Source organism: Talpa europaea, assembly GCF_964194135.1.
Source record: "Talpa europaea genome assembly, chromosome: 11".
NCBI classification, from domain to species: Eukaryota; Metazoa; Chordata; class Mammalia; order Eulipotyphla; family Talpidae; genus Talpa; species Talpa europaea.
The window spans coordinates 64,556,987-64,572,824 of NC_140078.1; the positions used below are offsets into that span (position 1 = coordinate 64,556,987).

At 36.5% G+C, this 15,838-nt stretch overlaps 1 protein-coding gene and 1 pseudogene across 24 annotated transcripts in view; one reads left to right on the top strand and one right to left on the bottom strand.

Annotated features, from left to right (window-relative positions):
- Positions 1 to 15,838, bottom strand: part of SLMAP (sarcolemma associated protein) — a gene marked incomplete at both ends in the record, with an annotated part of 125,697 nt that overhangs the window by 58,683 nt on the left and 51,176 nt on the right. For 20 of the 23 annotated variants that reach the window (XM_084247357.1, XM_084247353.1, XM_084247352.1 and 17 more), the window contains 2 exons: positions 2,256 to 2,328; positions 11,410 to 11,557. In XM_084247357.1, coding sequence (XP_084103483.1) covers positions 2,256 to 2,328; positions 11,410 to 11,557 — 221 coding nt within the window. Of the gene's footprint in view, positions 1 to 2,255; positions 2,329 to 11,403; positions 11,558 to 15,838 lie in introns of all 23 variants that reach the window. The other 3 variants (XM_084247373.1, XM_084247361.1, XM_084247350.1) reach the window with 1 other exon arrangement.
- Positions 115 to 424, top strand: LOC311179360 (large ribosomal subunit protein eL36-like; annotated as a pseudogene). The gene has a single exon. The product of its transcript is annotated as a large ribosomal subunit protein eL36-like (transcript).

Sequence of the window (15,838 nt, forward strand, 5' to 3'; positions counted from 1 at the left end):
TTAGTTCACAAACAAAAGGCTAAATATCCAGCAAAACATTCCACACGTGATATTTATATTTTACAAAAAGTATCTGAAGACTTCCACTGAAACAACCATTATATAGTGGCAGCCATGGCTCTGCACTGGCCACAGTTATAGGCCTCAACAAGGGCCACATGGTGACCAAGAATGTGAGCAAGATGTGTCATGGTCACCACCACACACCAAGCACACCACGTTAGTGTTGGACGTGATCCAGAAGGTGTGAGGCTTTGCCCCCTATGAGTGGCACACTACGGAGTTGCTCAAAATCTCCAAGGACAAGTGGGTCCTCAAGTTCTATCAAGAAAAGATGGGGATACATACCAGTACCAAGAGAAAGAGAGAGGAGGTGAGCAATGTCTTGGCTGCCCTGAGGAAGGTGGCTGCCAAGAAAGTCTGACCCCCTCCTATGCATAAATAAAATCTTTTCAGAAAAAAACAAAAACAAAAAACTATCTTGGATATAGGTGTATTTTGTTTGAACTATGGAAAAACTTCACAAGCAACAAGGGAATGTGGAAAACTATTACTTAGTATTAACATGTGCAATTATAGGTAATTTTTGTTTCTTAACATGAGAAAATTATTTATGCAATAAAAATCAAGGAAGAAAAAGAATCAGCTCTTGAAACTATCTGCTAAAGACCTTAAAAACATTAGAGAATATATATACAATATAACTGAAATTCTAAGCATTCTGGCACACTCAAAAGCATCTTGATTCCTAAAAAATATTATTTACAATAATAGAAACAGCTAATATTTGTCATGTGCTTATTACACATGTTAGCTATTACATTAAATTCTTTAAGTATCTAATCTGGTTTAATCCTTCTAATAAAATTCCTATTTAGTATGCATGATTATTAACTTCAATTTTCAAATAACAACATGTGGAGCTGGGATCTGAACCAGACTATGAGCCTCTAAGGACCATTTTGATCTTCCTCCAGCTCTAGAGAATTACCTTTTCAAACTTCATCTTCTCCAGAGAGTCAGCCAAATTATGTACAATGAAACTGGCAGCAACAATTTTAAATGATGCTAATATTTAACCACATAAGAAAAACCAAACAATGCAAAAGAAAAAAGGGTAAAGTTGGCGAAACAAGAGAGAAAGGGACGTAATTCACTGAAATATTTTGAAAAAACTCAGATGCCTTACTATACATAACCTGGGAATACAGACGACCCTTTATGTATGTAACTGTTAAAAGATTCTGATTCAATGAAAGAAAAATCTCTATCAAATACAAACATCAATGTCTTTTAGAAGTCATATGTCATTAGTTGATTACGTTACTCTTGTTTTTAAAATCTGAACTCTACTCAAAAAAGCTAAGTCACACTAAAGTTCCCAAACTTTACTGTATTTTTAATAATCAAACTATAATTTAGGCTAGGAAACAAATTGGAAAGGCCCCCTTTTGCTCACTTTTTTTCTCTCTTTCCTACTCACTATTCTACTTTGCCTTCAACCTATTTCTTCTCTGAACCTCCCACCCTTAGATCTTTGGTCTCTGACTTTGAAAAATAGAGCATTTTAGTATGCTGGCTACTGAAAAAAGCTAGCATAGTCAAGGTTTCCCCTCAAAATAAAAATGCTTAAGTTTAAAGACTATTTATCTCCTCTCAATACTTTATAATGAGAACCTATGAAAAGTACAGGATCAAAATGTACTCTTTTATATTTTAACATTTACATTTTGAGTGATTTTTCCCTTTCAAGGTTATCCTTATATAAGTGATCTTTCTATCGCTAAAAAAAATTACAATATTGGTAAATTCCTCCAACTCCCACCAAAACAGGCTACTAACCATATCAACATTCTCAAGGTCCTATAAGATTGTGAAACTAGCATTAATTTCAGAGACAATCATAGTCATTAGTAAGGCCTATATTAAATAAAGGTCAAAATGAATACAGATATTAATCACCATTACATACCCCAAATATTTTGAAAAAACAACAATTATATTTCAAAATATAAATTATAATTTTAACTTTAACTTTGGAAACAAAATAACCTATACCTTTTATTCATTTTTATTCATCAGAATTATAACAGTGAAAAGCAATTAAACTGAAGTATATTAATATTCCAAAAGTATTACATCAGTTTTGTAACATTATTAGAATAATCCAAAAGTAATAACTGTATACTACCATGTAGGATATTCTTAACTGATATAATTCATACAAAAACTTCAAAGCACTAAATTATACTCACTCTGAGCGGAGCCGGGCTTCCATACCATCTGGTAGAAAAAGCTTTATTGTGGAAACAATACACCCATGGGTAACTGGTTAAAACAAACAAATAAGGTAAATAAAATAATTGTTTAAAAATATAAACCTTTGCACCTCTCATATCCAAACATACAGTTTATTCTGAAATGTAATAATTTCTGGTGATTTAACAATAATATTCATTCCATTGGAAAAACTCATTCCTATTCAAAGGAATCACAATAAAATGTAGAATTAGAATTGTTTCAAAAAGTGTCTCAACTGCCAAAGCTATATATAAAAAGTCAACTGAATATATGGAAAGACAACTGAAGGAAGAAAAGGCACTTTCTCCTCTACCTTGTAGCATCAAACTAGTTCCCAGTTAAAAACATTAACCCTTTTTTTGATTGCTGAGTAATATATGCAGTTTGCAGCAACATGGATGGAGCTAGAAGGGATCATGCTCAGCGAAATAAGTCAGAAAGAAAAAGAAAAATACTGGATGGTCTCACTCATAGCAGGAATTTAGAAAACTTAAATAAGAGACCAGGAAAAAGACTAATCAATGTAAAGTAAAAATCAAAATCAACAAGCAACTATAAACCAGAGACACACTGGGGGGGGAGGGGAGGAAGGGACGGGGAGAGAAAGGACTAGAGTCAAAATAAGGGGGGGTGTGTAATTGTATGGGGAATAATGAAAATACATATGTTATGCAAAGATGAAAAATGATGTAAGAATTATATAAAATAAAATATTTAAAAAAAAAAAACATTAACCCTTTTTGAGGGCCTCCCCTAGTGGCGCAGCAGTTGAGCCCTGGGCTGTGAAGCTGCCCACAGATCCCCGGCCATAGGCTAGGGTCCCACATGGCGCGACAGACTGCTTCCCTCAGCAGTGTATTTCTTAGTCAGTCTGCCTGTTCTGTTCCCGGCTCTGGCTCTGGTGAATTCTCTCACCCTCCCGCGCTTCTGACTGTACCCAGTGGTTGTATAAATGTATAAATAAATCTTAAAAAGTAAAAAAATAAAAAAACAAACATTAACCTTTTTTCCACTTCTCCTGTCCCCAACCTCTAGCTCCTGTCCACATTTCACAAAACTCTACTGTCCTGCATAATACAACTTGGAATATAAATATACCACTCAATTTCCCATTTTATGAATGAGTAAAGCAAGACATCAGACAAGTAAAACTACTTTTATAACTCTCTGCCTTTAAGCATCAGAGTTGTTTGGTAGAACTTAAATCTGAGGTTTTCAGTTTATATTTAAAATTTTGGTTTTGGGGTCTCCCTAGTGGTGCAGGAGTTAAAGTCTCAGCACTATCAAGCTATCTACAGCCACTGCAACATGAGTTCAATCCCCAGTCAGGGAGCTAACCCCGTGGAACTCATGGTGCAGCAGACCTCTCCTGTCTTGCCCACTGCTTCCCTCAGACACCTCTGGCCTACACCTCAGTTCTTGTATGCATAGATAAAATAAATCTTTAAAATAAGTAAATTAATTAAAAATTTGGTTTTGTTTTTGGTATTTGTTTCTTTTTCCATCCCCATCTTTATGTAACATTACAACAATCACTTTGTAAACAAATTCCAACAGCTCTTATTTCCTCCTTTATCTTCTGACATCCTCCACTCACCCATTTAAAGATAATATATTTTTTTATTTCTCTCTTTTTCAGATAGCATGTCTTCCACTGGTTGAAAGAGGTAATTTAGTTTGCCAAATAAACTAAAAGCAGGTGATCAAAATATACCATACCATTATTAAATGGTTGTGTGATGGATATGTGATTGTATACATTTGACAAACTCATTTATTTGTGTAAAATATTCGTGTAAATTGGTGTTTTAAGTAAATTATATCTCAATAAAACTGATTATTAAGAACAGAGCAGAAACATTTATATGAAAGTAACTTATTAAGTGATCAAGTTCTAAAAGAACCTCAGCAGTCTTAGCTTCATTGCTCTGTGATATGACGAAATCTTCTAGGTTCTATTTGTACATTTCCTATTTTAGACTCAGAGTTACCTATTTCTCACAGGAATCCTGTTTATTTGGTGAGGAAATTCTTTCTCTAGGCAAGTGCACTGAACTACTACTTTATTTCTGTAGCATACCATTCACTGATATTGCACATTGGCTTATTTTTTCACTTCTTCACAAGGAGGCGTGATCCTTAGTCTTAATCTGCTTGTTCAAATTCACTGAGAACCTGCTGGTTACAAAGTAGTTTGCTGGAGGGCCTCCCCTGGTGGCGCAAGGCGGTTGAGCGCAGTGCTGTGAAGCTGTCCGCAGCCTCTGCAGCGCCGGTTCGATCCCGGCCAGCCAGCGAGGGTCCCACATGGCACAACAGACCTCTCCTGTAGCGCCCGCTGCTCCCCTCAGCAGTGTATTTCATCAGTCTGCCTGTTCTGTTCCCCGTTCTGTCTCTGGTGAATCTGGCCTGTGCATCTGGCCTGTACCCCGGTTCTTGTATAAATAAATAAATAAATTCTTTAAAAACAACAACAACAACAAAGTAGCTTGCTGGGAATGATGGAAAAAACAAGATAATTATAATTATATCCTATAGAAGATTTCAATTTATGTTGTAGAAAGAACAAACTTGAACTAGTTAATGTAACACAAAGGACAGTGAGGGACTCACAAATGCTAAAGGAGGTACAAAACACTGTGGAAAATTGGAATGGACATGGGGTAGAAGAAGTCTTTATGAAAAGGGTTAAAAAAGATTTCAAAAGCAGGAAATGAGAGGAGGAAAGGCAGAAAGAATGGCACGAGCAAAGAAACAGAAAAAGGAAGGATGTGCGAGAGTGTACATCTAAGCAGGGCAGTTGGAGGAGACTGGAGAAGTTAAGGAATTTTCAAGGCCATCTATATAACAGGCCTCATGCTAAGCAAACTATGCATTTTAAATACTTCTGACCAAAAAATATAAAAAGTTACTTTTATGTTCCATTTTAAAGATGAGACAACTAAGGTCAAAGATGTTTTGTAACTTGCTTAGCATCACACCTATGACAGCACTAGAATTCAAAAGAATCTTTTCCTTACACATCTTACTTCTAAAATAGTTTAATATATATTAAGGGAAGTGATAGGAAATAAATTCAATGAGTAGAACTGAGTCCACACTTTTAAGGGTATCGAATGTATAAGCATTGAAGACTATTTTGCAGTATGGCACAGTCACTTGGGGCTTCTAGAAGCAGGAGAATGACATAAAGCTGTAACAGAAGAATATTCTGCAGGCAGTGAGTTGGCAGATATGGTGGGCAGAAGTGGAGAGCTAATCTAAAACTCTAGGGTTGGAAACCAGAAAAACAAGTAGTGGCAGAAAAAGGAGGCAAGTGATGGATGATATAACTGCCAGTGGTAAGGATGAGACAGGATTCAGAAAAGAGACCAAGATCCTAAATTTGAATATTTGGGAGGGGCCTCCCTGGTGGCACAAGGAGTTAAGATGCAACCTATGAAGCTGTCTGCAATCTATGAAGCTATCCGCAGCCACTGAACACAAGTTTGATCCCCGGCCTGCCAGGGAACAATCCACATGGCGCAAGAGACCTCTCCTGACTTACCCACTGCTCCCCTCAGCAGTGTATTTCAGTCAATCTGCCTGTTCTGCTCCCCATTCTGTCTCTGGTGAATCCTCTCACCCCCCGCATCTCTGACCTGTATCCCAGTTCTTGGATGCATAAATAAATCTTTAAAAAAAAAAAAACATTGGGCCTCCCCTGGTGGCGCAGGTGGTTGAGCCCAGCGCTGTGAAGCTGTCCACAGCCTCTGCAACGTAGGTTCGATCCTGGCTGGACAGTGAGAATCCCACATGGCACAGCAGACCTCTCCAGTGTTGCCCGTTGCTCCCCTCAGCAATGTATTTCAGTCAATCTGTCTGTTCTGTTCCCCACTCTGTCTCTGGTGAATCCTCTCACCCTCCTGCGCACCTGACCTGTACTCCGGTTCTTGTATGCATGAATAAGTAAATCTTTTTTAAAAAAAGAATATTTGGAAGAATGATGGACCAATAAAAGAAATTTGGAAGTGAACAGACAACTCTAGTTTGAAAAGTAAGCTTTGCAGGGAACAGTAGGACATTCAAGTAGAGCAGCTGGAACTACAGGTATAAACCTAGCAAGAAAGACTCATAGCAGATAGACAAGAAAGGAAACCTGGCACCTGAGGATAAAAGGAAGCATATTAAAAAGCTGCTGCCAGAAACTTGATTGAGAAGGGTTCTTAAATCCTAGTTATACAAAAGAACTTCAGGTTTTTAATTGAGCTATTCTTTTTAGGACTGAACGATGAGATCTAGGCAACCGTAGTTTTACAAAGCTCTGCAGGTAGCTCTGGTACACATATTAGCTGAGAATCCTTTTTTTTTTTTTTAATGAACAAAAGAAACTGTCCTAACATCAGAATGATTCATTTTCAGTCAACCCCCAAACTGGCAAATCTGTGCTGAACTAGCTTTGTGATTTCCCCACTAGCTAGAAAATGGAAGTACATAAAGCTCATGGTGAAAGTTACCAAGAGCTACAAATAAGCAAGGATAGTGTAACTAAAAGTGAAAGAGTAATCTAGGAGTTGGGATGGGTACCTTTGAAATGGCCAATGATGGATTCCAAAGGATAGACAGGTAAAGGGGTCAGAGTTAATGAGAAAGAAAATAACTTAGTGCTAAAATAAAGATGTACAATTGACTGACAAGGGTGGTTTTTTTAAAGATTTATTTTTATTTATTTATGCATACAAGAATTGGGGTACAGGCCAGAGGTGCGGGAGGTTAGAGGATTCACTAGAGACAGAGTGGGGAGCACAACATACATTGAGATACATTCCTACTGAGATACATTGCTGAGGGAGCAGCTGATAGAATAAGTCCTATATTGCTGTTTATTCTAATTCCTTTTCTACAAATTTAATTTACTAATATTTTATTTTATTTTTTTTTAAAGATTTATTTTTTTTTATTTATTTATTTATACAAGCACTGGGTACAGTCAGAAGCGCGGGAGGGTGAGAGAATTCACCAGAGCCAGAGCGGGGAGCAGAGCAGGCAGAAGGACTGAAGTACACTGCTGAGGGGAGCAGCGGGCGGCAGGAGAGGTCTGCGCGCCATGCAGGACCCTCCTCCGGTGGCCGGGGGGCAGCCGGGGATCAAACCGGCGCTGCAGAGGCTGCGGGCAGATTCGCAACCCAGCGCTCAACCGCTGCGCCACGGGGGAGGCCCAATTTACTAATATTTTAATTCAATTTTTTCATCTATTGTCACAAGTCAAATTATTTATAGTTTTCCTTTTTTGTACTATATCTCTATCAGAACTTCGCATTAATGATATGGTACTGGCTTCCTTAAAGAATCTTGAGAAAATATTAAAAATAGATCTACCAGCAATTCTACTCCTAAGTATCTACCAGAGGAACACAAAAACATTAATTTGGAGGTACATATGTACTCCTATGTCCATTGTAGCCCTATTTACAATAGCCACCTTATGAAAACCTAAATGCCCAAGGACAGACAAATGGATAAAGATGTAGTATATATATACACAATGGAATACTACACAACTATCAAAAAAGATGAACTCTTGCCCTTGGTGACAACATGGATGGAACTGCAGAGAATAAAGCTAAATAAAATAAGTCAGAAGGAGAAAGACAAATGCCTGATGGATTCATTGATAGGTGGAATATTGAGAAATAAAATAAAGGGTCAGATAAAACCAAGCGAATAACAAAACCCTAATACCTGACTGCAAAACTGAGGCAACCAGGCAGGGAAGGTGAGAGGGTAAGAGAGTGTCAAATGGAACATGGTGAAGGATTACTGGGGCTTTGGTGATAGGCATGTTGCAAAAAAAAAAAAAAAAAAAAAAATTTGTAGAAGTCTATAACTCCTAAAAAATACAGTGATGTAAACTGACTTTACTTCATTAAATGTTATTGGAAGGGAAAAAAAGAAAGCAAGCAATTTAAGAAGTGTGAGAACTTTCCACCTTTATACTTGGATTATTTAAATAACATTGAATGTATCTGTTTTTTAAAAAATAGGATAGGGCTTCCCCTGGTGGCGCAGCAGTTGAGCGCTAGGCTGCGAAGCTGCCGGCAGCCTTTGCAGCGCTGGCTCAATCCCCGTAGGCGACGGTCCCACAGGGCGCGCAGACCTCTCCTGCTGCTCCCCTCAGCAGTGTATTTCATCAGTCTGCCAGTTGTGTTCCCCGCTCTGGCTCTAGTGAATTCTCTCACCTTCCTGAGCTTCTGACTGTATCCAGTGCTTGTATAAATCAATCAATCAATCAATCAATCAATCTTTAAAAAAATAAAAATAAAAAATAGGATAAAATTCAGCTGTGAATACCACTGAGTCTCTTTTAAAGAATCAGTTTATTACAGCTTTCCATAACCAGGGGTGATTTTGCTAGGAAACATTAATTTACTTTTTTTTCTTTGCCATATATGCTGAAATGCAATAGTCTCTTAGAATTCTTTCAGTATACTCTGCATCTTGTGTTTGCGTCCCCTTTCTCATTCCCTACCTTGCATATTTTTGCTAGCATTTTTTTAACTTAATAAAAGAATCAAGGCTTATGAATCATATTTTATTTATTTATTTATTTTTAAAGATTTATTTTATGTACACAAGAGCTGGGGTACAGGTCAGATGCGTGGGAGGGTGAAAGGATTCGCCAGAGCCAGAGCGGGGAACAGAACAGGCAGACTGAGGAAATACACTGCTGAGGGGAGCAGTGAGTGAGACAGGAGAGGTCTGCTCGCCATGTGGGTTGCTCCGAGGCCAGCGGGGATCGAACCAGCACTGCAGAGGCTGTGGACAGCTTCACAGTGCTGCACTCAACCGCCTGCACCACCAGGGAGGCCCCCAAATTATATTATTTTTAAAAGAACAAGCACTTGGATTTGTCCCTTTTAAAATATTTATTTTATTAATTTCTGCTTTTTTATTTTTTTCCCAGCTCCCTTCTTATTGTTCATTTCCTAATTCTTCTAAGTGCCAAGTTCCTTCATAGTTTGTTTTTCTTCTTTAATACTGAAGGAATTCAAGATTATAATTTTTTATTTGAATAATGAATTTACTATGTTGTTATAAATGTATCCTCTCCTTTTTACATAGTTTAAATTCCCCCTTTTCATTTCTTCTTTGATTCAGGGATTATCCAGTAATGTATAATTTCAGTAGGATTTTCCACGTGATATAAACAGACCATCAGACTGTTCAGCATATTACAAAGTTTCAACATTTTCTCACGACATACACTTAAACAAGGTAGTACTCAACTTGTGACATGGCTGGATCCCAAGAGTCCACATACAAATCAACTTTTTAAGCCAGTAAATACCAAAAGAAATATTTTATTTTTTTTTCAAAAGAAATATTTTAAATGACGAAACTAATTTTCTCTACTTAATCTTCTTGAAGTTGGAATAAAAGATAATTAAATTCTCAGGATTGTCCTCCTAACTTTCTAATGTGTTTTCTAAAGAATGTCTCTCACAGTTATATGAGGAGTGGGAAGGTGGTTAAAAAGAAAACTATTTTTTAACAGTCACCTCGCTAACCTCTGATTAATCATTTCCCAAATGTATTTGATTACCTCATTCTTTTATCAATTATTGCCTATTAATTCTCTTTGGGAAATACAAGTTAAGAAAATATATATTCCTTGGAGAGAGAGTATAATCAAATTCTCTACCTTCTCTGTGGGTTACTCACAACTGGGGCTTAGTAAATGTTTGCTGAATAACATGGTATCAGAGGAGATGTGGCAACAGTACATGTTGTATCCACTGCAACTGTTCTCAGTAAGGTCACACATCAATTGAGTTCTCTTACTAAGAAGTACTCAATGTTTTGCATCAATATATAAACTTTCTTCTTCTATTTTACAATTGTAAATGGAAATTCCTAGTGCTCTAGCCCTACCCAAATTCAAATATCAAAGCCTAACTCCCGAAAGAGGCCAACAAAATTCAGTAAAAATAATACTGCAGTTATGACACTTGCAAAAGTATACAGAGGTATATGTACATGTACAAACACACAAACCAGCATCACCGTCATCACCCCTCATCCCCAAGTTTGCAGAATAGCAGACTGATGATTTAAGGTTATTACCAAATCAAAGCATGTTCAGAAAAATAAAAGGAGACACTTGTTAACTGATCCATTGTCCATATTAAATTAAACCAGTATTAAGAACTGCATACTTTTGCTGCCTATTCATCTTATGATTCAGTCATATAATTTCACAGTCATAAAATAGATCATGAACTAGGTAGAGCCAGAAAGCTTCTAAATTGTAAAAACAAAGACAATCTACATTTATTGAGTTAGAAAAACAAGACACATGAAATTTTATATTGTGATAGGTACCATTATCTGTCTAAACGAACTTTGATTTTACTTGGGACACAACCAGAAGGGATAAATCATAAGTGATCTATGCTAGTCATGAATTTCCTGTTCACCTTTGCCACGTAAATAACTTCACAGGTTCCTTTGTAGCTACAAGTTGCTATGTTTATGACCTAACCATGGGGCCAATGAGACAAAGAAAAATCTGCTGGAAGGATTCTATGAAAGACTGCTATTTCAACATAAAAGAGTCATACACAAAGACACTTTGTCCCCACCTCATTGCTTTTCCCCTAGAGCATTGGTGTGAGAAAAATAATGCCTGGGATTGCAGCCATCACCCTTTGACCATGAGATAAGCAAAAACACAAGACAACAACATATCAAGAATAGTGGAATGTGAGGACAGTAAGATCTTGGATTCTAAATAACATTATTTAATCAAGTGAATAAAATCTGAAGCTACAGCCTATAGACTTCTTATTGACAATAAATATCCTTATGGGTACGCTGTGGTTGTTGCCAATTGTTTCCTAACTGACACATTAGTACCCTATGTTTTCATATTGTTATGAAGAATAAATTACTTAGCAATATTTCAGAATATAAAATTTTAGAAAAATAGAAGTTAGAGTTTCTACTTTTCATGGCACACAGTACTGTATTTAAATTGCTTCTGCAAGCATGAGATGTTTTGTTCTATTAAATAGCAGAATAAAAATAAACTTAAAAGGACAAATAATAGGAAAAATCGATCCATACCCGTACCTTTCCGTGTGTTCTCCGTCACATCTACCCCAAACTGGATAATGTCACCGGAAAGAATTTCACATGGTGGACTTTCTTCAGAGCCTCGACTCAATCTCTGGCTATTTATAAAGGTACCATTACTACTTTTAGTGTCTTGGAGATAAAACTGCAAAAATAAAATTAAAAAAAAAAAGAGGCAAAATTAATGTAATTACAAACTTACTTTTAAAAATGTACTTCCAACTTTTCCAACTATTGCAGGTAGATATTTCCCCCGAGCAATTAGTTCAACCAGCAAAGGTCCTCCTTCAATATACATGAAATTAGAACCCTAAAATTGGGTGATTTAAAATCTAGCTAGACAAAATATTGCAATAACGTTGGAGAACAGTTTATAAGGTCTTCAAAATGGAAAACATAAAGTTAGCATATGACCAAGCAAGTCTACTCTGAACTACATAATCAAGGAAACTGAAAACATATGTCCTCATATATGGTTTTTTTTTTTGTTTGTTTTGTTTTGTTTTTTTATCCTCATATATGTTTAATGGAAGCAACTGAAATATTCCCTGAAATGAACAGGTAAAACAAAACGTAGCATGTACATACAATGTTGTATTATTTGGCAATAAAAAGAAATGAAATACTGATTCAAGCTACAACATGTATGAACCTTTAAAAACATTACACTGAGTAAAAGTCAGTCACAAAAGATAACATATTACATAATTCTATTTATATGAAATAATCAGAATAAGCAAATCCATAGCGACAAAAAGCACATTAGTGGCTGCAAGGGGCTGAGATGCCAGGGGAAGTTGGGGTGGAGGGGTGGGGTAGGCTGGGTGGGGGTGGATAATGACTACTAATGGGTACAAGGTCTCCTTTTGGGGTGCTGAAAATATTCTGAAATTAGATAGTGGTGATGGTTGCATAATTGTGAATATACTAAAAATCACTGAACTGTATACATTGAAAGCATGAGTATTACGGTAACATTAATTATATCTCAATAAAGTTGTTTTAAGTCAGCAAAATTCTAGTTCTATCTTTCCATCTCACTCCAACTTTGTAACTTCATTCCTAGGATATCTGGGTTAGCTAAAATACTTGGTGTCAAAACCCAGCACTCACAGCTCCTTCAGAAAAGTCTGTGATAAAGCAGACTGAAGACACTAGAAACTATTAATAAAATACTAGAATCAAGTATGAATATACCACTTCCTGGCCTTCCTAATGTACCTTTCATCACTTGGGTAACTAGCTCTCTTAAAAAAAAAGAAGAACAGCAGGAGACACAGGAAGTCTACCTACTTATCACCTATCTATCCTAAAAGAAACTAGGAAAACTGGGATGACACACTATAGACTTACTAAGAATAGAACAACCAATAAAAAAGATGTACCTTCCTTTTTGCATTTTTCTACACTCTCCAACCCTGGTTATTCTAACATTATTTTCACCGAATTTCTTTCTGAAGAAGAAAGGATAGGAAAAAACTAGTATTTATTAAAATACATGTTACACCCATTAGACTCTCACTTAACCTTAAATTTTAAGTTATGATATAGCTATTATTTCAAATTCTAAGTGAGAAAAGTGAGGCAGAGGCAAGTATCTTTCCAAAGGTCATTGAGCTAGGGAATGCATCAGCAAGGAGTCAAATAATAGAATTAGAGGGCCATTTTCCCCATTACTTCACACTGACCTTTATGTTTCATTTATCCTTCACTCCTCCCACAAGCTCTCTTCCAAAATGAAACACAATAAAATAATAAGCAATTTGCAGAAAATATGAAAATGGCATTTCTTTTCATTAATTCTTCAGTGACAATTTAAAGACCACCAAGCTGTCTATAAATAACTTATTCTTTGTTTATAATTTAAAAAGAGACCAACGGTTATTTTGGCTAGCAGTTTGGATATTTAATTACAGACCATTAAAGAAAAAGATTATGTTGACATTTTATAAGTCCATTTGAAATGTACAGACCCTAGCATTTCACACCAGGGAGACAACCAAGGGCAATATCAAATAGGAAAATTTATCATCAGACTTTTCTCTACATTAGAACCTACTGTTATACTATATAAGGGTGTTTGGGTTTTTAAATAAATACATTATTATGTATTTATGTATTCTTATGTATTATTATAAAGTCTTTTTTAATAAATATTATAGGAAATAGAGTAGCATCTAGATAAATAATTTGACTATTTTCAATAAAATGTGTGTTGGTAAGTCAAATAAAACATTTATATTACTTATACAGTGGTTATCAAACTTCAACTTTTGGTCCACTAGTGTGTTACTCAGTCAATTTAGTGGGTTGCAACTGTTTGTTTGGGGGGCTGTTTTAAACATTAAAGAAGACAGGGCCTCCTGGTGGCATAGAGGTTAAAGTCTCAGTGCTATCAAGCTATCATGAGTTTAATCCCCAGCCAGGGAGCTAACCCATGTATGGTGCAGCAGGCCTCTCCTGTCTCACCTGCTGCTCCCCTCAGCAGTATATTTCTTTTTTTTTTTTTTTTTTGAGACATGTTTTTTATTTATTTATTTGTTTGTTTGTTTTTGTTTATACATGCACTGGGTACAGTCAGAAGCACGGGAGGGTGAGAGAATTCACCAGAGCCAGAGCAGGGAGCAGAGCAGGCAGAAGGACTGAAGTACACTGCTGAGGGGAGCAGCGGGCGGCAGGAGAGGTCTGCGCGCCATGTGGGACCCTCCTCAGGTGGCCGGGGAGCAGCCGGGGATCGAACCAGCGCCGCAGAGGCCGCCGGCAGCTTCGCAACCCAGCGCTCAACCGCTGTGCCACCGGGGAGGCCCGTCAGCAGTATATTTCAATAGAACAACCTGTTCTCCCCACTCTGTCTCTGGTGAGTCCTCTCACCAACACCCCCGCAACTCTGGCCTACATCCCAGTTCTTGTATGCATAAATAACTAAATCTTTAAAAAAATTAAGGAAAACAACAAATAAGAAAATACAAAATAAGGTTCAGTACTGTTTAGCAAACTTTGTTTTTTAAAAGTATGCATTTATATTTCTATATATCTCAATAACTCATCTGTAGTATTATATAATTTAAAAAATTTAAGTTTTCTAATAAAAAATTTTCAATCAGTACTAATATTGGTTCTCTTCATTCTGACAATAAAATAAAATTAGAATTAAAAATTATTGGCATTACAGTCTATAAAACTCTACATGATCTGGCTCCTAGTTCCCTCTCCAAATTCATTCACTTCCACATCCTTTTTAGTCACATTAGTTTTACCAGTGCGCCTAAGCCTCGGCACTTGTGTATAGATAAACCACATTAGTTTACTTCTCTGCATAAATATTTTCATTGATACAATTTAACCGTCTGTCCTTGGCTGTTTTAAAAGGTTGAAATTAAAAATAAAGTTTCTGTACCTCCTATGAAACAATCTACAGACTTGCCAGTCTACAGTGTACAGAAGTTTTTCTACTTACTACCAGGCTTGGTTCCTGAGGAGTATAATGAAGTCGACTTGTTTGCAAGGGCCTGGCAAGGGACTATGCTTACAGTCCCTAGATGCATTTCCTATAAGTAATATGTTAGTTAGGCCTTTGTCACTTTCAAACCAGAAATATCTTTCTCTCTATGCTGATAATATTCTATCACACTTTCTTTAAATTCTCTTAGATCAATTTTGATTAATCTTAAAAAAAAAAAACAAACCTTGTCACAGCTTTTAGATTCCTTATTTCCTAGTAGCCTCAGAAATACCCATGTATCTCTAGTGTTTGCAGTAACCATCAGGCATTCACTTTGATGCTCAGCAGGGAATAAGTAGTCCTGAATTCATAAAACCTTCTGTGGCTTATGACCAGAGTTCAACTTTCATTGTTTTCAGGTTTCATTTTTATTTAAATCCTCACCGCCTCTGAATGCTACGCTCCCAGAAATCAGATAGTGATGGTGACTCTTCAGAACTGGAAAGGTTGTCCCTGTTCACAGGTCATTTTTCTTTGTCTCTTGCTGATTATTACAACTACCTTCAATGACACAGACATAGCATAATTTGCTCTTTGGCCTTCAGAATTTTCCTATTGTTCATTCCACAGACAAATACATTTTGCATTACTTTCACCTTTGCTATATCAATAAATACTTTCATTTCCACTATAATGAAAATCAGATTCTTTTTAGTCCTTTCTACATAGATAGGTTTTGCTATATCTATTTTTTAATTTAAATTTTATTTTTATATTCCCCATACAATTACAACCCCCTTATTTTGACCCCAATCCCTCCTTTCCCCGCCCCCCACCCCCCATAGAGTGTCTCTGGTTCATATTTGTTTGTTGATTTTGATATTTTCTTTCTTATAGTTATTCTTTTTCCTGGTCCCTTATTTAAGTTTTCTAGATTCCTGCTGTGAGTGAGACCATGGGTTTTGCTATGTCTAAACACAGATA